The sequence below is a fragment of the Lissotriton helveticus genome, chromosome 9 (assembly GCF_964261635.1).
Source record: "Lissotriton helveticus chromosome 9, aLisHel1.1, whole genome shotgun sequence".
NCBI lineage: Eukaryota > Metazoa > Chordata > Amphibia > Caudata > Salamandridae > Lissotriton > Lissotriton helveticus.
The window spans coordinates 433,961,285-433,986,035 of NC_136070.1; the positions used below are offsets into that span (position 1 = coordinate 433,961,285).

A 24,751-nucleotide genomic window follows, 5' to 3' on the forward strand; every position below is an offset into this window, starting at 1 on the left:
GGTGGTGAGACCGGGCGGAGAGGGGGCTGCCGGAGGCAAGACGGGCGGACGCCGGCGGAACTGAGCGGACTCCCGCTGCATCGGAGCGATTGCCTGAACCAACGCAGGAACCTGGCAGCAATACCGGGACTGGACGTGCAAAGCGCTGATCGGTGCGATCGGCGGACACCAGAAGCGGACACCGGAGGTGTCGCTGGTGAGAGCGCGACACCCACGGCACCCAGGACACTGGCACACGCAGTAGCAGCAGCCCTACGGACCTAGCGGGGGAACTGCCCAGATGCTACATGCGGACCCGAGTGCCCCGCTGGGCGTTAATTTGTGTGTGCGTGCCTGGCGTCTGTGATCCCTGGACTGGCTGGAAGGCAGTGCACACGCTGTGATTGCGCCGTGCTTGGAGGCGCCATTTTGGGTGTGAGAGGAACGACCACCATTGCTCTGCGGCGCTCGGAGCGGCCGTCCCTGCTGCCTGCTGAAAGAGAAGGGTGCATGGCCAGAAAGGAGCAGGTTTGAGCCCCGACGGGGGGGAGTTTGCTGTGGAGCCATCGGGAGTGTACTGGGAGCAGACGAAGACCGCTTTTGCCCCTGGGCGCCCCCCTGCGGTGGCCTGATTTGAAGAGTATCTGGAAACACACTGGGGCTTACACCTGCGGTGATCGCAGTGGTGAATGATACTGGCACCTGGAGTACTGGGGGGAATGAACACCTGACTTCCCAGCTGACGCAGCGTGGCAGGCCTCGGAAAGGGGATCCTACAATATATGCTGTGCCCCCTGCGCCCCGTGCTTCCTGAGGGACTGTGGAATAAGTAGCGGGCGCTGGTCTGTGGCGCAGACAAGCTCGGAGGAATAGTCCTACACGGACTGTTGAGTTGACTTCCACCTGGCCTTTCTTGTAACCGGGCGGCACCGGGAGTGGATTAATCCAGTGGTTAAGTGACATCCCAGGATACACGTAGTGAGCGCTAATGTCGAGAATGTCTGCGGAACCCTACCACCGTCATCCTGACGACGCGCGCCATGGGGAGGAACAGGGCCAAGACACACGACCAGGGCGCGAACGCAGACCTTCCTTCCACTGGCTCGGATGATCCTTTGGCCTCCTCGAACATTGAAATTGTGTCGCCGACGGGTGGGGGTACGCAGGGCGCTAAGTTGGACCTCATACTGGCTGAAATTAAGGCCTCCAGAGAGGCACTCGAGACGCGCATGGACAACATGGTGACTGGATTGTCGCTCCTGCGCGCTGACCATAACAAACTCGCCGGAAAGGTCACGGAACATGGGATTGCGCTGGACGACCTGATACCGCAGCAGACGGACCACTCCACGAAAATTGAGAATATGGAGAAGCAGCTCAAACTAATATGGGACAGGATGGATGATGCGGAAGGGCGGGCATGCCGCAACAATGTGCGCATCATGGGGGTTCCGGAGCGAAGCGAAGGGAGGAACCCCACACAGTTTGTTGAGGACTGGTTGAAGACGGTTGTGGGGCCACAAGAGCTTACCCCATTGTACAGTGTAGAGAGGGCCCACAGAATGCCGGCGAAGCCACCTCGCCCAAGTGCTCCCCCGCGCCCTTTGATAGCGCGCCTCCTGCACTACAAAGATAGGGACTCGGTGTTGAGAATAGCGAGATAGCAGGCACCACTGAGATTCGAAGATAAGACCATCTCCGTGTACCCGGACTACACCCCGACGGTGCAGAGGGCCAGATCGACGTTTCTGGGGGTGAAGCGCAAACTGCGGGACAGAAACATGAAGTATGCACTGCTGTTCCCGGCCCGCCTCAAAATAATCCATGACAACAAATCGTATTTCTTTGACACACCCAAAGAGGCGGCGGAATGGATGGAGGTGGCCCTGACGCCATTTAGCACGCAGGACCCGCTCAAGGAGGACGAAGGCGGTGGACCATCGCGCCAAGGAGAGCAGCGGCCTGACACAAGCGAGGAGCACACGGAGGGGACTGCGGCGAAAGGAGGGAAAAAGCCAGACCGATCACGGAAGACCCCGGAAGTTGCACTTCTGACTGAGGCCGCACTGGCTGTACACGACGCAAGGGACAAATCAGACATGGGCAACGACTCGGATTCCTGCAGCTCTTCCCCAAAATTACTGCCCAAATGGTGAATGACCGTTGATGGTACCCTATAGGAGACTCCGGTTGGTAACGTATGAGATACATGCAGGGGCTTGGGTGGGCTGTCAGGGTGCGGGGACACTCACTTGCTTAGGGCACGCTGTAACAACACCAACAGGTACCGGGCGAGGGTAAGTGGGTTCCACCCCCCCAGAGCACAGCCATGTTTCGTTGTAACTGTTGCCCAAGTTGGGCAGTGATGTTTGGACCTCATGTGTTTTTACATGGGGACCTTGATGTTAAGGGGTTTTACGTTTTAATGGCACTTGGGACACCACATTTGCTGCACGCAACTTTACCGGTACGGGGCCTGCTGGAAGTATTTCACATAGACTGTAATGGGGACTTTTAACACGTACAAAATGTGTACCTGGAATGTGCGAGGCATGGGGTCGATCCATAAGAGGCACAGGATATTGGCGCAACTTAATCAAAGGCATGTTGCAGTCGCATGCCTCCAAGAGACTCACCTGAATAATGCTGAAAGTGTAAAGCTGCTTAAGAAATGGAGGGGGCAATTGTTTGCTACTACTAACTCTGTGTTTTCACGAGGAGCTGCTATATGGCTCAGATACTCTGTTCCCTTTCAGTTGGTTGAACAAAGAATGGACCCAGAGGGTAGATACGTGTTCATTCGTGGGGTGTTGGATGGCTCCCCTGTTGTGATTGGCAGTGTGTATGCGCCAAATACGGGACAGTCGGACTTTCTGGCTACTCTTAATAGGATGCTGGCAGACTGGTCGGATTACCATTGGCTATTAGGGGGGGACTTCAATGCAGTCTTAGACATTTCACTGGACAGATCACACCCTCCGCTGCAAGCTACTGAGAGTAGGAGGCAGGCAGACGCCCTTTCACAATGGCCAGCGGGATGGGACTTGGCCGACGCATGGAGGTGCACACACTCGCTGAATAGGGAATATCCATTTTACTCCCCGCCCCATAACCTACACACCAGAATAGATCATCTATTCTGTGTTAAACCGTTACTGGGGGCGGTGATCACTGCTGAGCACATGGGTAAGACCTTTTCTGACCACATCTCTGTGGAGGTCACGTTGCCGTGGGGTAGGATTCCGACACCTATACCAACATGGCGCTTGTCCCCGGATCTGCTCGAGGACACCGTCTTTCGGGCGACCCTTGCAGATGCTATAACACATCACTTTCACGTGAACGCTGGTACGGCTAGTTCGTGGCTAATAGAATGGGATGCCTTTAAGGTGTCCATAAGAGGTGAGGCAATGAACGCACAGGCGGGCATGAGACACACGGTACTGGAGAGACTCCGGGTGGTGGAGGGACGACTGGCTATACTGGAGAGCGAGGCTGCGGGCACGAACTTACCCTTCACGCCGCTGCAAGAGGCGCACATACAACATGCTGAACTCCGGGAGGAACTACGTATACTGGACTATATGGAATACACATGCAGACAGCACGCACATGCAGAGAAATCGGGGCCTTTACTGGCTCGGATGCTGAAAGATACACCTACACATATGCCCATATTAGAGGTCATTAATCAGGAGGGGACGCCAGTTACGACCCAACTGGACATTAATACTGCTTTTAGGGATTACTATGGGTCACTCTACGGTCCACACTGACAGATGTCGGGGGTGGCCTTTGAGGAGTTTATAGCGGAACTTGAGTTGCCGCAACTAGAGGACAGTCAAAGGAAGGACTTGGCACGCCCTATCACGGTCGCGGAGATACAACAAGCCATACGTGCACTTCCGCGGAACAAGGCCCCCGGGACGGACGGGCTCCCGGCTGAGTTCTATGTAGCATACATAGACCTAGTTGCACCACGCCTACACGTGGTATACCAGGAAGCGCTGAGGTCTCAGGGACTACCGCAGTCGTCCCTACAAGTGCTGATCGTCTCACTCCCAAAGCCGGGGAGGGATAGCTTGCAACGAGCTAATTATAGGCCCTTGTCCTTACTGAACACAGATCACAAAATCCTTAGCAAGGTCCTTGCGACGCGGCTGGCCCAGTACATCCCGAAACTCGTACACTCAGATCAATGCGGTTTCGTGCCTGGCAGGAGTACGGCAATGAACCTGAGGAGGCTCAGCCAGCTCATGCTTCACGAGCAAACGCCAGAGGGGACAGAGGGCTGTATCTCATTAGACCTGAAGCAAGCGTTCGATTCCCTTAGATGGGATTTTATGTTTGCAACGTTTGCTAAATTTGGGATACCGGCTGAATTTACCGCCTGGGTACAGCTGCTATACACCCGCCCAACAGCTCGGGTGTGCACGAATCGGTGCATATCGGCGCAACTGGACATAGCAAAGGGCACTAGGCAGGGATGCCCATTGTCCCCCTTATTGTTTATCCTGGCCTTAGAGCCACTATTATGCAAACTCCGGACTTCGGCGCAACACAGGGGTATTCGGAGAGGCGGGTCGACCCACATAGTGTCGGCATATGCGGACGACATTATCCTTTATTTGCGCGACCTGAGGGGAGGCCTTGATCCTATCCCTGGGATCTTTGAGGACTTCCAGGGCTTTGTCGGGCCTCACTATTAGCGAGTCTAAGTCGTACGGATTCTGTTTCGGTGCCTCCGAGGTGACCGCCCACTTGTCCTTCCCTCCCCACACTTTTGTGATGGCGGAGACGACCTTCCGATACCTGGGGATACAGGTATATAGAGGTGCGAAAGACATGATTGACGGTAACCTGGGTAGAGCCGTATCAGCGCTGAAATCGCAGGTGCAATTCTGGACCGCTTTGCCCTTATTGGTGGCGGGCCGGGTGGCCATCTCTAAGATGGTGGTGCTTCCCCGTCTTATTTACTACTTTACGAATCTACCCTTCCTGGCTCCTGCGGCCCTGTTTAATTCACTGAACACTATGCTCAAGGAACTAGTATGGGGGTCGGGGCGCCGCCGAATTAGTCTGGCTAAACTACAGCTTCCTACTGCGGAGGGCGTTATGGGGGTCCCGGACCTGCTGGCATATAGCTACGCATGTCAACTGCAGTGACTGGCCTACTGGCTGGCGGGCCGCAACCTGCACGAAATAGGCATGTCGGAGTCGGACAGAGCGAAGGGGGTTATCCATACCCTGCTACTACCGAGGGTTGAGATCCCTAGGACGGCGCCGCCCCTGCTTAGACTCGCGATTACCTGCTGGCGAAGGGCGGTGAGATATACGTCTCCTGCTACCTCTTATGCTCCATCGATACCACTATTGGGACTTCCACTGGGAGTGCACCCGCTATCGAGTCGGGCACTCACTGCGTGGCACGACGCAGGAGTGAAACAAGTAGGAGATTTGTTTGCAGAGGGCCGTGTAATGTCCTTTGAGGATTTTCGCGACTCGCACCATACCTCGGGAGGGCTTTTTCTACTGCACGCCAGGGTGAGACGCTACATCACACTAACATGGGCACCGGAAGGTGAAGAGCCTCACACGAACCCACTGCTCACTATGCAGTACCTAATGGGGTCGGGCAGTCACCTGACAAAATGGATAACGAGTGGTGTACGGGCAGGGAGGGCGACCTCGTTGCAGCCCTTGCGAGACGCTTGGTAGGGGGATGTGGGGCGGGCAGTCAGAGACAAGGAATGGGAGAGTATCCTTAAATTCCCTAAGAAAGTGTCAAGGAACCCGAAGTTTAAATTCATACAGCTGATGGTCCTGCACAGGGCGTACCTCACACCTCACCATTTACACGCAATGTTCCCAAACACGGCTGACACTTGCCCCCGATGTGGCGCAGAAGATGCGCGACTACTGCATATGTTGTGGGACTGCCCAAAATTGGGGTACTATTGGAAGACGATACATGATGCTTTAATTAGGGTGGCTCCTGCCAGACCGTACACGTCCCTGGAGTATAGCTTACTGGGGCTGGGGCCCACTGAACGGAAAAAAGTGTGGCCACACGGTTTGCTGACTTAGCGCTCCTGCTTGCTAAACGTACCATAACAATGAGGTGGAAGTCGGCTAGGCCGCCTGATCCGTAGGTATGGAGGGCAGAAGTGGTGCGATGGGGGAAGGCAGAGGGTATGGCACTACAGCGTGAAGAGCGTAGGGGCCTCAGGCAGACTCCGTTGTCTCTGGACTGGAATGCTATCGTAGGAACCTTTGAGGCTTGTATGGGGGACAATACATCTGTTTCATCATCTGTAGTTGGTTGAGGGAAGGGTTGCTATATTTGTAGTGTGTAAAGCCTCCCATGTGTTTCATGTCACCAAATGCACAGATGCCCAAGCACAGATACAGGTGCGCAGAATAAAAACATGTATGGTACATATTCTAGAAGGACCTATGGAGGTTTGTGATGGTATATTGATAGTGAATTGGATTGCAAAGTTAGATCGCGTACCAGGAATTGACATAATGTAAGAGTGTAGGTTCCAAGGGAGGGTACAGTGGGGTGGGGGGAGTTGGGAGGGACTAGTTGGGGATGTAATGTAACAAAAAACTGGAACTGGTTGTTATGTGCCTCTTGATAACGAATGTGGATTGCATATTCTCGAAACCGCTATGCATTATTGAATGTAAGCTTTTGTTCACATTTATACTGCTAATAAGAAAAAAATATTCAAAAAATATACATAGGGAAGGGGTACAAGTGGATATAATCTAAGAGTCACATAGAAATGGAAGAGAGCACAATGGTACACTGCATATACTAGTGATTAGAGATATCTCTATATACATAGGTTGGGGATACGAATGGATATACTCTAAGAGTCACATAGGAATGGTAGAGTACAAAGGTCTACTGCATATACTAGTGATTAGAGTTATCTCTATATACATAGGGAAGGGATACGAGTGGATATACTCTAAGAGTCACATAGAAATGGAAGAGAGCACAACGGTCTACTGCATATACTAGTGATTAGAGTTATCTCTATATACATAGGGAAGGGATGTGACGGGATATACTCTAAGAGTCACATAGAAACGGTAGATGGTACAAAGGTCTACTGCATATACTAGTGATTAGAGTTATCCCTATATACATATATATATATACACACATAGTAGATTTCCTCAGGCAGAGTTCCCTTAAGTGGGGTGGTAGGGGGGACGTGGTCACAACACCAAGGGAGGGTGGGAGGAAATCAAGGGTAAGGAGAGAAGGCAAAGCAGAAAAGGGAAGAAACATTTGAGGAACATCAAGGGGGAAACGAGGGAAAAGGTTAAAAGACGAAGGAATGGACAAGAAGACAGGCCGGGGCCCAGAGAAAAACGGCAGAGAACAGCAGCAAAATGGCGGGCAGGACAGAAGGAAAAGTAAAGAAGTCATGAGAGTCTGTGGTCCACAAATGCAGTGCCTCAAGTGATACCCGTATCGGGGTCTGTAGTTATGATCATCCGACTCTCCAATGCATCTTATAGGAGTGCCCCTGGCCAAAATGAAGGTGCCCTGTCCGGCCTGATTCCTGCTTGTAGATGTGCACTCTGGTGCTACATGGAGTCGAGCTCACCGTGTGTGGTCACGGCCATTTTGGAATCAGGCAGACCTCGTGTCATCTGCCTTTGAGCCCCTGGTGTCCCTCTTTGTCAATCCTCAGGGTGACCACCGGCGCTGGCTTCTTGCTGTGCGTGGCCTCGGCTTCAATCCGTCAGTATTCAGCCCAGTATTCAGCCCAAGGGTGCCTTTGTTGCGATGTCAGCCGCCGCCCGCCATCTTAAAGTCAGGCACTGTGTGGGGGCACTACTCCGGTGTCCTGGGCCGCCCCGCAACTGCCCTCCAAGACTGGCTTACCGCTACAGCTGGTGTGCGCTCCGTTCCAGCACCCGACGGGTGTTCTCTTCCCAGATCTCAACGGAGGATCGCCGCAGCCCGCCAGTGCACTCCCAGATTGCACGCGCGTCAGGACCGCTGTAGCCATTCTCTGCCGTTGCTGCCAAGATGGCGGTGTGGCGAGAAGTGACAGCCACCTCTGGAAATGCCAGTAAGATGAGGGGGGATGCGGTACCAGCGATGCGTCCGTGTTGTGGCCCCCAGTAGCTGCCTCAAACGTTCACTGGAGTGGGGAGATTTGGCACCTGGGCGGGGGACCGTGCAGCAGCATTCCCGCCCGCCCTCAGTCTCAACCGCGGCTCTCAGGGTTTGCGGGGGTCGGCGTGGAAGATCGGCATGGAGTAGGTAGCTATTTGCCCTGCCGCCGCCCTGGGCCGCCGTCTGGTGCCCCCGGTCCGGGAGTGCGCCCCTCACGAAACGGAGCTTGACCGCCCCGGAGTCGGGTTGCTTATGGCAAGGTCAGTGCTTAATTTGAGCCTTTGGTTTACAGTGCTTGGTACCAGTACTTAATTGTGAACTCCACTGCTGTGGCAGTCAGCTACAAGGTGGTGCTGTCTCATTAATTTAGGGAAGATCGCAACAAGAGTTAATTATTAATTCAATACACATTAAAAATATGACTATTTTCAGGACGCCTAAGCCATAGCTTTGGGGGACCGAAATAGTCCAAATTGTCACAATTGTAAGAGTGTGTGATTGATTGATTGATTGATTGATTGATTAGTAGTTGTGTGGTTACTATCATTGGCAGCATGGCAGGGGCAAATTGTGGTACAAACAGCAGTGGCCTCCTCATGAGAGCCCTGGCAATTAAGTTTTTAAGCACTGGGTAAGGTAGTACCTCACTTTTCCACGTTAGGGACATTTCCGTCCCAACAGACCTATAGAAGCACTGATTCTTTCTTTTGACCTTTGCCTAGACAGCGTAGGTGCTGCACCTCTATGGAAGAAAGTTGTGCTTGTGCACCTCTGTTTCCATTGCCACATCACATGACCTACCAGGTTGCGCCCAGAGGACTAACCACCAGGGCGATTCTGAATAGTGCTGTTTTGGGGATAGAACAATGCATTGTTGCTGAACTCTGCTCATATGAGAAGCTGAAGCCCTTATTCAGAAAAGGTGAGGTAGAAATAAACACAGACACGCCGATGCTTCTCTCGGTGCCTTGGCGATCTCATTGCAAAAGAAAACACCAACACAATTATAAACGTCAGTACTATTATATTAAGGGATCACAGCCGTGCTGTTGTATTTGGCAGATTACGAAGTATAAGAGCAGTGGAAACACTTCAGAACTATTGCAATACCTGCCATCTTTAGGAAATAGCTAGTACGTTTTCTTTCGGTAAGAGGATGCCGCGGAGGCGAAAGAAATCACTGCTGTCTCTATATTTAGGTTAGCCCGAGATCCCGTGGGGCACCAATCAGCGCGTCATGATTTTGTATTCCAGTCCCATTTCCTGCGCCTGTAGTCAGAGGAGCAGGTCACCGAGGCTGCTCTCGCGCCATGCTCGGTGGGCGCGCGCAGCTGCTGCTCAGTAGAGCTCCAGGGAGCTGCAGGTGTCAGCCTTGTCACTCACGAACAGGGGATGTCAGCTGAAATAACGAGAAGCAGGACTTAAAGGGCAGACTCAGGCACAACGTGAATAAATAAATCGTTAACATGGAACAAAGGAGCAGAAAGTATCTGGGAGCTCCCGTGAAGCGAGATTCCCTTGTTACAGATACGCCACAGCTGGTGACGGTCGCCTTTCGCCCCTCTGACTGCCGCTTGTTCTTCCTATCACCACATCCCTGAAGATTCAACACTTAGGGGCCTATTCCACCATTCTAGCGGTGCTGGGACCGGCCGCCAGTGGTGTGGCGGTCCCGCACCTGCAATTAAGATGCCACCGTGGCGGTGGCATCCTCCATTCCCAGCATTGCTGGGGATGCACGATGTGCATTGTCATGCACAAGGTGACAGGCACTGCAGTGTGCCAGCCACCTTGTCCGTGACAATGTAGGGGGGACCATAGGTACCCCGCATATGCACCCCCCACCCCCAATACCCTGGGAGCCTGCAACGGGCCTCCAAAAGCAAAATCTGCATGCACGGAAATGCTGCTTCCCGCTCCAATGATAATATGGATGGCGGTGTCTAGCAGACACCACCACCATATCCCGACCCTTTTCCACCCGGTCGACTGGTCGACCGGCGTAAAACCAGCGGATGGTCTTTCCATCCGCCAGGGTACCCCCCACCATACTAATATGGTGGGGAAATGGGTGGCAAGTGGGGTATGATGGAGGGTGGATCGCCACCGCCATGCGGGTGGTGGTGATCCGCCCTATATCATAATAGACCCCATAGATTCTTTCCCATTTATTCGCTGCAACTGGCGGAATTGCTTCTGTTCCATGCGCTGTCCAAACCACTTGACCGTATGTCGAGGCAAAGGCCTTAAACCCAATATAAGATGTGCCCCTTGCATTCCTTACCAGCTACTCTGTGCAGCACACCCCTGAGATGGAGTCTGATAAAGTCAGAAATTGCTTGTGATTGTGAACGACTTTACTTCCACATCTTGCACTAGAGCTGGTAGCTTCTTGGACTAATACATCCACTTCATGGTTACAGTTTGAATCTGGGTGTGTCCACTCAGGACGTAATTCTTCTAAGGTCGAAAAAATGAGTACCATTGAATTGAGAGTAACAAGTGGAACAAGAAAACATCTGTTCCATTCTATCGAACACCTTGATCTATTTTGCAAAAATGGTTTCATGTTGGTGTTATTCAAATTTGTTGGTAGGATTGGCATATCGGGCAAGCAGGTTTGTGATCGTGATAAATTCGTTTGTCAGAATTAAGTGCAAACGTTGCTTGCAGTATTTCAACTTGGCATCAGTAAATTGACAGTGTGCAGTTGAGACTCTACAGGTGAGCTGAAAGATGGTATGGAGAAAGCCTGTGAGGAATCGGCAATGAAAAATACAACCATCTCCAGGTGTTGGAGCTAGGTCGCAAGCTGCAGAGAATGGTGATAACCAATGAATGGTCGACAGCATCAAAAGCAACCGAAAGTTCTTGTACAAATAACGTTGTGACCCTGCACAAATCCGGTGCTAACGTGAGGTCAATCATGGCTGCCACAAGGGCCATTTCTGTGCTGTGGGCTGTACCTGATTGTGCAGGGTTCAAAGGCACCGGAAATGCCCAAGAAACTAGAAAGTTATCCATTCACCGCTTCACCAATATCTTGGAATGCAGCAGTAACAAAGATATACAGCCTGATTCATGTACATGCCGTTTTGCGTGTCCCTAATAGCGAATCATAGCGATTCGCTATTGAGGACACGCAAAACGGCATTCATGTAGGAATTGCTACTTAAATAGCGATTCCTACATGTTCTTTATTTGCGAATAGCAAATTGCTACTCGCAAATACTCCCCATTCATTCCTATGGGCCAAGAGGCCCATAGGAATGAATGGGGATTTGCGAGTAGCAATTTTCTACTCGCAACTAAGATAGCGATTTTAAGGGTGCCAGGGGAGTCCAAAGGACGCCCTGTAGCACCCCTAAAATGTACTTTTGGACAGGTGTTGCGCACACACATGTCCAAAGGACATGTGTGTGTGCTACATGCAACTTTGAAAAATGCTTTTAAAAGCATTTTTCTGAGTTTTTGCTATTTACCGACAGGTCTGACCTGTCGGTAAATAGCGGCCCTAAAAGTCCAAAATCGCTATTTTGTTTTGTGTCATGAATAGCATTTGAGGAATCTCTATTAGAGATTCCTTAAATGCCATTCCACGCAAATATGCGACTTCTTACATAGCGATTTTTGCATTTGGTATCATGAATACCAAATGCAAAAATTGCACTCGCAAAGGGCCAGATTCTCAGAATCTGGCCCTTTGCGAGTGCAATTTACCTACATGAATCAGGCTGATAGTCCTGCAAATTTTGGGGTCTGAAAGGTTTGCATTAGCTTTGTTCTATTGAAGAATAATAGCAGATTATTGAAATGAAGAAGCTTCTCAGGCAAGAAAGCAAATAAGAGTATGACGCATAACCAGGATCCAGTGGCGGCTCGCGTCACCCCCACTGCTTTTAAGCAGTGCTTACATAGTAGAAAAATAAAATGATAATAATTTCGCGTTATCATTTTATGCTTCGTTCTGCTTTGCGGGCGGGTAGACGGGGCCGCTCTGGTCTTGGAGCAGGGCAGGAATGCGCAATGACTGGTCGGCCCTCTCAGGCCACCAAAACCAGTCATGGGCACTTTCCCCGTTCTCCATGCAAGCTACATTACACCCTGTGTGGAGAACATGCCCTGGCTCCCATTCCATATTTGAGCATCGAACCAGGACTCTCAAAACCAATCACAACGCTGCATTGCAGCGTTGTGATTGGTCAGTGGGGCTGCTGTGCTTCCTGTTCTCAGGTAGAGCAGGAGCAGAGACTCGGGACCCGACGGTAAGGTACGTTTATTTATATTGGCTCCCCCGCGTGACCCCCGCAACACCCTTGCCTGCCTCACAACCCGTGAGCCATGCCGGCCGCCACTGCCAGGGTCACTGCCTTTAAACACCTGTGCCCATGAATGGAAATGCCATTGAAGAACTCTCCTTTACCATCGGATGACAATGTGTGGTAGCCCCGGGTTCAAGTTGCACAGAGCTCTAACCTACAAACGTATGAATTGTTACTGAGCAATATCTGACTCAAAGTCAAACGATGAGATATCAATATCATTGATTAGCAATGACAGTTTAAAGCCCAGTATGCCATTGTTGTCATACACACCCATCGCATTGATCAGTTCAGCAACTACATTGTTAGAAATGCGTGTGTATAAGGCTTGTAACTTGTGACACAGTCTTGTGAAACATAATGGAAATTGTGCATGTGTTTTCTTTATAGAAGTAAATTGAAGACTACGGACACTACAGAGAGCAAAGAGCTGGAAGCAAAAATTACTTCAGCAATAAAAGAATTTAAAAAGTATTTTTTCAAAAAACTGGAACAGAAAACACAAGTAAGAAATCATTTTATTTCAATGGTTTTCCAATGATAATCATGTGGTGCCTCCCACAGAACCGTCCCATTCTTAGAGCAGATTCCTAGGAGCATCTGTTTGTAGTACCAGAATTCTGTCACTCAATTTCAAACTGTACCATTGCACACCTTACCAGACACACTGACGGGATCTTTTCCATGTCCCCACATAGATTTTACTTCCTCACCAGAAACATTCTCAGATCTAAATTTAGTGTGTGCAAAAAAAATGGATTCTATTAACATGGCTTTCACATGAAATCGCAGATTAAGTACACAGAAACCTTTCCACTATTCGATTAAACAAAAGCCATCATTCCAAAGTACTTTTGGTTGTTGTCCTTTAGCAAACCCTTTTGATCCCATGTACCAATAATACAAGAAGGATAAGACAGGGCGCTAGCCTAGGACAGGACTGTGATAGTTTCAACCAAAGGCTGTAGTCAACGTGGCAATGTACTGTTACCTTTCCCTGGGAAATATTGTCATATTTGATGCTGCAAGGGCAAACTGGTGCCCCTTTACTAATGCTTATATTGCGCAGGTTAATGCAGGTGAATGCACAGTTCTAATTTTTTAGGCTTCTTCTGCACATCAATTGCACTGGGCTTGTCAAATCTCCTGTATTTAATATATCTTAAAGAGGGCTCACATCAGTTCCTAATGAAAAATTAATGTGTTCATTTGCTTTTGTGTGGAACCTTTTTTTGTTTACTTCTCCTGGCTACATGCACTTATGATACATCTATTAAAGCCATTCACATTGTTTAAGCCCCATTCACTGTCAAGATAAGATCTCTTCCCACAGAAAAGGCAGACAGCTTCTAACAGTATGCTGGAAAGGTTGCTTTTTATTACTTAGGTGTGTAAAGCAGATGCTTTAGCCTTAGAACGTTTGTGGCATTTCCTATTCATGCTTCAGTACCTTTCTTTGCTCTTTGTAGGCATTATCGGATTGATTTTTTTCCTTATTATGTATTTGGTAATTATGATCAAATTCTAAATGTTGTAATAAACATTGCAAATTAAAAATATAATTAATATACAAGAGCTATGCTATATTTTACTACTAAACAGACAGCCACACGTTTAGTTACCTTGCAAACAACAGGGTCATGATTTGAATGGTGAAGCAGGTGCAGCAGCACCGGGCCCAAAAGTTGTCAGATCTCTTCTAACATAATATTGCTATATTTAACTACTAAACAGGCAGTCACAATTGCAGTCACCTCGCAGTTAAAAGGGACTTGATTTGAATGGTGCGGCAGGTGTAGTATCAACCGTCCCAAAAGTTGTCAGAACTCCTCTAAACACCTAATATTGCTCTATTTTACAACTATACAGGTAGTCACAATCGTAGTTACTTTTCAGTTAAAAGTGCAGGTGCAGTGGCAATGGCCCAAACTTCAGCAGAACTCCTCTAAACACCTAAGATTGATGAATTTTACAACTAGAACAGACAGGCACAAGAGCAGTTATCTAGCAAATGCTAGGGTCATGATCTATATAGTGCAGCAGGTGCAGTGGTCCTGGGACCAAAAACTCCAGACACCCCACTTAACCCCCCAATATTGCTATATTTTACTACTAAACAGGCAGATACAATTGCAGTTACATTGAAGTTAAAAGGATCTTGATTTAAATGGTGCATCAAGTGTAGTGGCACCAGGTCCAAATGTTATCATACCTCCATTAAACACCTAATATTGCTATAATTTACTGCTAAACAGGCAGTCACAAGTGCAGTTATTTTGCAGGCAACAGGGTCATTATTTGAATGGCGCAGCAGGTGTAGGGGCACCAGGCCCAAAGGTTGTCAGAGCGCCTCTAAAGCCCTAATATTGCTGTATTCTAAAACTAAACAATACAGTCACAAGTGCATTTATCTAGCAGGCAATAGGGTCATGATTTGAATGGGACTGCAGGTGTAGTAGCACCAGGATCAAAATCTCTGGGCACCCCACTAAAACCTAATATTGCTATCTTTTAATACTAAACAGGCAGTCACAAGTGCAGTTACCTTGAAGACAACAGGATCATGATTTGAATGGTGCAGCAGGTGCAGTGTCACCGGACCCGTAAGTTGTCAGAACTCCTCCAAACACCTAATATTGCTATATGTTTCTACTATACAAGTAGACACAATTTCAGTTATCCTGCAGTTAAAAGGAGCTTGAATTGAATGGTGCAGCAGGTGCAGTGGCACCAGGCCAAAAGCTCTAGGAACCCCACTAAATGTAGAATATTGCTACATTTTACTACTAAACAGGCAGTCAGAAGTGCAATTATCTAGCAGGCACTAGGGCCATGATTTCAATGGTGCTGCAGTGGCAATGGTTCCGGGGCCAAAGGTTGTCAGAACTCCTCTAAACACCAAATATTGCTATATTTAACTACTAAATAAGAGGTCACAAGTGCAGTAACCTTGCATGCACTAGGGTCATGATTTCAATGGTGCAGCAGGTGCAGTGGCACTAGGGTCCAAAGCTCTAGGAAACCCTCTAAACACAAAATATTGCAATACATTACTGCGAAACTGTCAGTTCCATGTGCAGTTACCTTACAGGCAATAAATAGGGCCATGATTTGAATGGTGCAGCAGGTGCATTGGCACCAGAGCCAAAAGGTGTCATAACTCCTCTAAACACCAAATATTGCTATATTTTAGCACTGAACAGGCAGTCACAAATGCAGTTAACTTGCAGGAACTATGGGCATGATTTAAATGGTGCAGCAGATGCAGTGGCACCGTGCTTAAACATTGTCAGAACTCCTCTAAATACATAATATTGCTATTACATCAATTAATTCTATTATTTCCATTTTTCATTACATTTTTCAAAAATGTGCTATTACTTACCCACACTATGCCACTAGTAACAGCACAATATATTGCCTTTTTGTACATAAACAAGTCATACGACTATAACAGACTGTGGACTCCAATACATAGTTTTTTTTTTTTACAAATTAAGCACTGCCCTTATTGGTAACATGCTAGGGAGCTGTCAAGCACTGTATTTTCATAGCTCCAGCTCAGCATACCGACTGTGATGCCATCAGACCACCGCAGTGGTATCCTATGGGCTGTCTAACACATGCATGTCATCAGAGCATTGTTTGCTGTAACAACACACTGCAAAGGTCAATAGCCTTTGATTCTTGCCCTTTTTAGGTCTAGCCTATGAATCACATGTGCTGTCTCTTCGAGTCATGCTGTATTCACTCTGTGGGCTTACAGCCCGCTCGTTGCCTTTTTATTCATCTATTCGATTGTCGTTCAAAAATGCTTGCTTCCTAGAGTTAATCCTTCCTCTTTGTCCCTCCTTTATGTGTTTGGTGTCCTCCCACAGAGCACCGCCCAATTACTGTTAACATTACGCTTTGGTGTTTATGTGTTCATTTGGGGAACTATTTTTTCTTTGATTCCTGCTTGTGTGACTGTTTGCCTGTCGTTGGTGGTTGCGGCACCCGTCACTTAATCTCTCCGTCCCGTTCATATACTGAGATGAAATGTCAGATACTTCAGACGTTGTTTTCAAAATTTCCTCTGTAATTGTCTCTAGAGTGTGAATATTTCCCCCAGACCCCTCCCGCTTCGCTGCTTGTTGCTTTAGCGTGCCTTGGTCACCAGGCCTTCAGCAGCCCAACCTTGTTGCACAGTTAAGGGCAAGGCTTGGCCAACTCCCGTTGCATTTTCTCTGATGATTGTTTATGTAATGTGAACTCAAGTGACCTGAAGATGCTGGAGCGCTTTATATTTGCACTTGTTAGATTGCACAATGTCAGATTCGTTTTTTGGGGCATTTTTATAGAGCATGAACTCAATTGACCCAAATGTATTGAAGTGTATTACAAAAGCACCAGTTACATTACAAAAGGTCAGGTTAATTGTTTTGTTTCTGATGCACAGAGATTTAAATGATGCCAACTCCGCCCCTGCTTATTCATTATTTCCCCTCTACCTGACAAATGGGATCAGCATTCAACCCTCCCACCTACTCCCATGTGGCTGCATGCCCCCAAGCCCTGCCTCTTCCTGTCGTCCTTCTCCTCTCAGAGCTCTAATTTCAAAACACATTCATGGCAGCTGCCCAAGGACTGTGAGACATCTTTTATTATTTGAATTTTAATAAATTTATAAAGCGCGCTGTTACCGGGGCGGTTTCCTGGCGCTAGGTAGCGGAGAACCAGAGGAAGTAGGAAACAAAACTAAACTGCTGGGGGGTTGGGAAACAGAAAAGTTTTAAGGAGTTTGCGGAATTCAACATATGATGTTATGTGAATTCGAGCAACCTGAAGGTGTTGGATTGTTTACATGAGCTCTAGTTACATTATTTTGACAAAGAAAGGAACTTCGGGAGGACAATTTTTAATGGGGTCCAGTGTACACGTCCAAGACACTAGTAGCAAAATATAGCACAAAGTTCCCCAATAGAACTAAAAAGAAAGAGTGTGTGTGTATAGAGAAAGATAAGAGGGAAAGAAAGAAGGGAAAATTCCCTCTTGGGAACTAGAACCCTCACACACCCAGCAAGCTAGGTGTCATGCTTCATCATATGGGTCCTGCTCCTCGTCAGACTGGCGCTGCAATGTCTGACGGGCACCCGCAAAGGGGCTCTTTAGCGGAGATCTTTTGTTCCAGCCATATGGTGCATGCGTGTGAGAGGGCAGAAAAATTGTGTAGTCGTGATTAAGTGGTGATGATTAAAAAAGGTAAGTTAGTCCACAAGGATTTTTAATGGCGTGGCTAACTCCCTTAGTTAAAATGGTGGGAGGGGAGATAGACGCTACGAAGGTAGGTGGCGAAGATATCTACACCCTCTATTTAGGTCGACATGTTTCGTGCTAATCTAGCAATTCCTCAGGACCTTGGTGTCTCGTACTACACAGTGAATTAAAAACTTGAATACAACCTTGATTTTGTAGGTCTGTAATGGGCAGGCCAGCTGGTCCTGCCTCAAGTGGAGCAACCCTAAGTGTGTCCCTAAGGTTCCCCGCAGTCAGCTCCTGTGGGACCTGCACAGAAGAGTCAGGGACCCAGACGGCGTGCGGTCATCACCTGCAAACCTACCCCCATGTACAATCCATGCGGGATCCGGAGCGACTGGTAGTTACATTACACAAGGTCAGATTAATTTTTGGGGACATTTTTATAGATCACAAAATTGACTAATTCAAAGGTGTTAGAGCACTTTACAAAAGCACCAGTTACATTACACAAGGTAAGGGTAATTTTGTTTTTGTTTTTAGTTATGCAGAGATTAAGTGATGCTGACGCTGTCCCTGTTTATTCACGATTTCCCTTCTACCTGACAAATGGGAGCATTTAGCTGTTGTTGCTATGTCTAGTGCTGCTATACCCAGGGGGCTGGGATAGAGGGTGGAATTGAGGGCTTGCTGATAAACGGATTATGTGAGCATGGTTTTAAATGGAAAACTGGAGAAGGGTGCTTGGTGAATAGAGCCCGGGGGAGAAGGGGTGTGACGTCTCCTTCATTGGAAAGTACTTCACTTCATTTTTTCATAGGCTATTGAATACTTTAGTGATGCAGTCGCACACAGAATGTTATTGTGCTGTTGAGTTATAACTGGTCTATTTGCTATAGTCGCCCTAAGTGGAGAGGTCTATGCCCAGATTTGGGTCCTATGATCACTGTACCACTGGATTCAAGCTAGCCATGCTGATATGGGGTGATAACCCGAAACCCATTCCAGGATGCTTGTTTCTAGCCCAGACGCCTCTGGGCTTCCCATCATTGACTTTGGGACCCTCGTTTCCTCACGAACTGTAAATGTAATTGTACTTTGTCCCTTTTTATCCCTTTGTTTCCAGACCCCCCCAAGTCTTTTGTATACCACTGCCGATTCCTGTAAAGCGATCTGATACCCTAACGGGTCAAGTTTGTGCTCTATAAAACAAAAAATAAAAAAATAGGAAGGACCTGGCTTGACATTTAGGGCAGGACAGTTCGGCAGGACTGTTCCCATGGGTAGAAGGGTCAAGACTGATTTGCATCTTGCTGGGTCATAACTGGGATGGTGTGGTGAGCAACAAAATGATGGATTAAACCCAGATCTGTGACTAGGGTGAATGTTTGATTTGTTATTCATTATAATCAATGTAGAGCGAAAGAGAAGCTGTGATCCATTCGGCTTCCAATGGTTAGTACAACAATCAAAGAGGGGAGAATGGACCGCGTGTCCTATATAACCAGGGTCTTTTCATCCCGAAGTGCTGTGAAGTGAGCGCGCCGTGTGATCTGCTGCAGAAGTGGTATCCCAAGCTTTCCGGCACCCCGAGGAGGCCTGGCACAAAGCTAACAAGGTACAGATACAACAGGTCTGACCTTGAACTACAAGAGTGGTGAGTACACCTCTCTAATAAGAGCCATATTGGGCTCTTATTAATATACCCCAGTCCTGACGAAAGCCTCTAGAGTTCCCACGGGGCTGAAACATGTTGACCCTTACAGTGCGTAAGATTAGTAACTCGATCTAGTAAATGCACCACTATTGTTTTTTAATTTCCCACATTACTATTTCCCGAATAAAATACCTAAGATGAAAGTGATGTAGGGAATTTTAATTCACTTCACAAGAGCACAAGCACACCCTCCTTTCTTATTCTTGACCACTACTGAAAAACCGGTAGACCTTCCTCCAGGTGGAGGTCAGCATATTGACAAACAAAAAGACCCAATGATGATGCTGAAATAGTACACGTAGGCGGAGAACCAAGATATACCGCCAACGGCCTGTGCACTCATATGAGGGTATTTTATGATGGATCCCACATGAATAAAGACCCTGTATATACAGGACAAGTGGTCCATTCTCCTCCCTCTTTGATTGTTGTTTGATTTCTTAAGCATTCCATCCATCATCTGTTCTTTTTGTTGAGTTGCATTGAGGCACTAGTATTTCTGTCTGTGCTTTATAAAGCTATGGAATGTGTCCATTAAAGTTTCCTGAGGCACACACGTATTCCTGGATCACACTGCATGACCCAGGGTGCAGTAATTGTATAGTTTTTTAATCCCTGGTGGCAGAGCACCTAGGATAATGAGCTGCATGAATAAACCCTTATAAGGTCCCAAAGACGAGACCTATTGGTTATGCCAATGCTTGTTCTAAATCCTAGATCATTGTTCGCAGCATTACATGGGACTGGTAAGCTGAATAGTAACCAACAGCTGTAGGGTCAATGAAAAGAACATCTGGGGTGATTTAAAATGAGATGGCAACACCAGTGTCCCACACCTAGGGGAAGTGGTTGCAGGAGTTAAGGTAAGAGCCAGAATCAAAGAAACAATTGACTTTATGCTGCTTCTTCTCTGGACAGATGATAGCTATGAAGACGTACATGGGCAACTGCCATGTAGGGTGGGCCACTGTTCCCAGCTCTGGCTAATGAGTCACCCGTTCATAAACTATATAATTATCTTCTAGAATGACAAAGTGACATCCATTTATAGAGCCAGATTTGCAAAAGGTTTTAGGATTATTATCAGTGAGTACATTTTAAGAGAGGGGTGGAATGCTGACAGGTGATGGTGTCAGGGAGAGATCAGTGGAGGAGTTGAGAGACACTGTCCCTTCTCCATTGCAGAGAAATCATCTTTTTTATTTAGTTCATGACAGCCATGTTTCCAGGGCATCTCCTCCGGAGAACAGTGTGGACTTGAGTTTGTGTTCTCTTTCAGGGCTGGTACAGGAAGCGTCACTTTTTGATGAGACGCCCCACATCATAATGCGAAAGTTAAATATTTACTTTGTGAATGTAAAAATGTGTTTAGTTTGGGTAATAACAGTCATTGCACAGAATCATGCACTTTGAAAAATACTTTCGATACACTCATTACTTGCAAACAGATTTTAGGGTTAGCTTAATGGCAGTAGCACTATTTACGGCAAATTATTGTATACAACAAACAAGAAGGGACTATGAGGTTAGTGTGTCTATTTGCTTTGCAATTTATTGAGAAAGGGAGATGTCAAACATAGAGGCTCATTATGATGGCGGGAGGACCGCCACGGCCGGGCCGGCGGTGGCGATCCTCCCGCCATCACAATGAGATTTATCCACCACCAAATTAGGATGGCTGTGGGTATTGGGGCGGGCGCAAAGTCCGTCCGCCGCATTCCCCCGGTGGCAATCACACCGATTGCCTGGCGGGCAGAAAAGGGCCACTAATATGGCGGCGGTGCCTATCAGGCACCTTCCGCCATATTAGGATGTGCCCTGGTAGAGGCCTTTCCATGGTGGCACAGGGATTAGGTTTGTGGGCCCGTTGCGGGACCCCTCTGTGTGGGGGGAGGGTGTTGGGGCACCCATGGTCCCCCCCCCTACATTTCCATGCACAAGGTGACAGGCACCGCCGGCCACATTGTGCATGGAAATGCACATAGTGGCATTTTAACATTGCGAATGGTGCTGCAGCCAGCAGCACCATCTGCAATGTGAAAACGCCAGTTGGCGGGCGCCTCCTAATTGGGCTGGTGGGATCGCCGTACGTCTGGCGGGTGGTCCCTGCACTGCTATGATGGCGGGTGGACTAAAGACCATCATAATGAGCCCCATAGTACGTGAATGGAGTTTTTCTTTTCTCACTGGGTGAGTTGTAATTAGTGCTCAATGTCTTTGTTAGAACCAAGATATATCCTTTATAGAGCTACCACTTTGAAGCAGGTATTCATTGGTGCTGGTGGGCGAGTCATGCCAATGCCCACCAAACCACCAATGCCCTCCGACTGTGTGACTAGCATTACATTGATTTATTTCTTGGAATCAATCGCAAGGAAAATAAACAGATGCAGATAGCGACGCACAAAGAATGTAAAACAACTCCTACAGCATTACTTTTCTTGTTGCTAAGTGACAAAATATTTAATTCTTTTGAAAGCAGAAACACAAAAAATGTATTGCACACCAAATACGCGTTTAGCACAGTAAAATAACAAATGAGTGTAGCGTTTACCATCATCTTGTGACATGCCAAGATGCCTTTCATTTGTTTGAAAGCAGAAGTACGAAAATAGGCAAATATTTGTAATGCTTGCCCCATATACACTAGAGGGCAAGCTTTTGGTCCTTGGCTCTCAATCAACAAAGCAATGCATTAGGAAAGATATTACCTCAATTCACGTTAATTAACCAATGCATTGTATTACAAGAGTGTGTAATTTAAAGGCCCAGAACTAGATATACCGCGTTTGATGGAATTATCTAGTAAGCTTAATTGTGCAATATTATAGCGTGAAAAAACACAAGATACTGATTTGCCTATGTGTGATCGTAGCAAAGAGGCCAAAGATGGAATGGGCTTGGAAACAGCACGGCATTGTTACCAACACAGGATATTTCCAAAGATGGGAATAATTGAATGGGTATGGAGACTAAAGTATTCAATCCCACCTAGAAATGTTTTGTCCTAGGAGAGGCCTCATCAACATGGGTTTTCCTCTACCCCACACTTGATTTTGTCTGTAAAGATCTAAAGATTACGTGGACATGAAACCAATATCAAAACATCTGTCCATACCCTTTTCTGTATATTGCCCCATTGTCTCTCCATGAGTTCCTGTTGCTGTCAAGCGACACCTGTGTTATATGAGACTGTGTGCATGCTTGCCGTCTGTGTGTACCAACATATGCCGGTTGGTTTGTTATCTTGGGTGCCCCGAAACCAGTCTCAGGATGCTTGTTTCCAGTCCAGGGAGGACCTGGCCTGGCCATAAGGCACAGGGTCAAGACTGATTTGCATATGGCTGGTTCTAAACTGGGGTGGCATGGTGAGCAAAATAACTATGGATTTAACCCAGATCTATTGACTGGGGGTGAATGTTTGATTTGCTCTGCATTCCATCCATCATCTCTTTGTCTTTTTCTTTCTCACCCTAAGTGTGTGTATGCCAGCTGTGAGTCCCAAGCTCACTATGCCACTGGATTCAAGCTAGCCTGGCTGATGAGGGGTGTTGGCCCGAAACCAGATTCAGGATGCTTGTTTCCAGTCAAGGTAGACCTGGCTTGGCAGTTCGGTCTGGACTGTTCCAATGAGGCAGAGGGTCAAGGCTGAGTTGTATATGGCTGGATCTAAACTGGGGTGGCATGGTGAGCAAAGGAACGATGGGTTTAACCCAGATCCATTGACTGGGGGTGAATGTTTGATTTGCTCTGCATTCCGTCCTTCATCTGTTTGTCTTTTGCTTTCTCTCTCTGGCTCGCCCTTACATCTCTAAAACAGTCTACGATTTCTAACCTCAGCCAGATCCTAATTTATCGTTCTACTTTCACCTTGTCTTGATTTATACCTCCTATATTCTCCTGCACTCTATTTTCTTCTTCTTCCTACTTGCGAATCATATACATAAGGATTGTTGTTGATAACTGTTCCATTTTGGGAATGATGATCTCATTCACAAGGAGCCTTATTCATGTTCTCACTCTGTGTACACCGTTTTCACTCTCCTGTCAAGTCTGGTGCTTTGAGGTGGCTTTAGAATAGCATAAAACACTATACTAGTAACCAACATAGCACATCTCTTGATACTTGCATGGGTAATTGCATGTGTATTGGTGCCTGCATGTTTGTGCCAGTTTGCTAGCTTGAGTTAGGAGTGGTTGTAGGTTTGTTATTATTGCTGCACAAGGATGCCTAGATATTTTGGTCTGTTTAGGCATTCAAGCATATATATATATATATATATATATATATATATATATATATTCACTGAAAAAACCATAGGTTATAGACCATATATAGTTAGGAATTAGCATTTACAAAACCTTGAAAATTCACTGAAAAAACCATAGGTTATAGACCATATATAGTTAGGAATTAGCATTTAAAAAACCTTATTTTACTCACACAAAACCATTGAAATTCCATATATAGTTAGTTGCACTAACTATATATCGCGCACCCGCAATCCACTGCTGATCATGTCACATATTACATCATTCATGACATGGTCAGTGACATCACTGATGACATCACTGATGACATCTCAAATGACATCACTGATGACATCACTGATGACAACATCCAGTGACTGTATGTTTCTGTAAAGTTAAAATATGTCTTACATATTGAAGAATGAGTGGATGTATAAGTGTCTGGATGGAGGATTTAGTAGGTGCGTGACTGACTGTATGAGTGAGTGATTAAATGTGTCTCACTGAATGCATGGGTTAGTGACTAAACTGTCTTAATTTGTGCATCATTATGTCTGTTGTTCTGTAAACTGCTGCATGTGTTGATCATTAGCTATACGAGAGGCTATATGTGTTATTAATTGGTTGCCCAAGTATTTCTATGGGAGATTGAGTTTGTGTGGGGGTGGCTGGAAGGTGTGTGACTCTATGCATAGATGTGTGAGCAGTTTATTCACTAGGTGTATGAGTTCAAGAGTGCATGTGGAAACAGCTACATGGGCAGTTGACTGTGTGCATGAGTGTATTGATGAGTGAATGGATATCTCAATGCTACATGTCATAGTAAGTACATATGTAAAACACAGTACATGTGAGAGTTGGCATACATAAATAACTGTGCATGAGAGCCACTGAATGAGTGAGTGGTTGTATCGATCATTGTGAACTTGTATCAGGGATTGTATAAGAGAGTAAATATGTGTTAGTATATGTTTCAATAAGTAAGGTGTGTTTAACTGTATAGTTGAAGAAATGGAGGTGAGATTGTTTCTTTGCATGACTGACTGGGTGTGTGAGTAACTCCATGGATGAGTGGCAGTGTGTGAGTGTCTGTATACACTG

General features: G+C 47.1%; 1 protein-coding gene across 2 annotated transcripts in view; it reads left to right on the plus strand.

Moving 5' to 3' along the window:
• EXOC3L4 (exocyst complex component 3 like 4) overlaps positions 1-24,751 on the plus strand; it is a 482,394-nt gene that overhangs the window by 202,245 nt on the left and 255,398 nt on the right. For both annotated transcript variants that reach the window (XM_078660229.1, XM_078660230.1), the window contains exon 8: positions 12,838-12,952. In XM_078660229.1, coding sequence (XP_078516355.1) covers positions 12,838-12,952 — 115 coding nt within the window. The remainder of the gene's footprint in view (positions 1-12,837; positions 12,953-24,751) is intronic.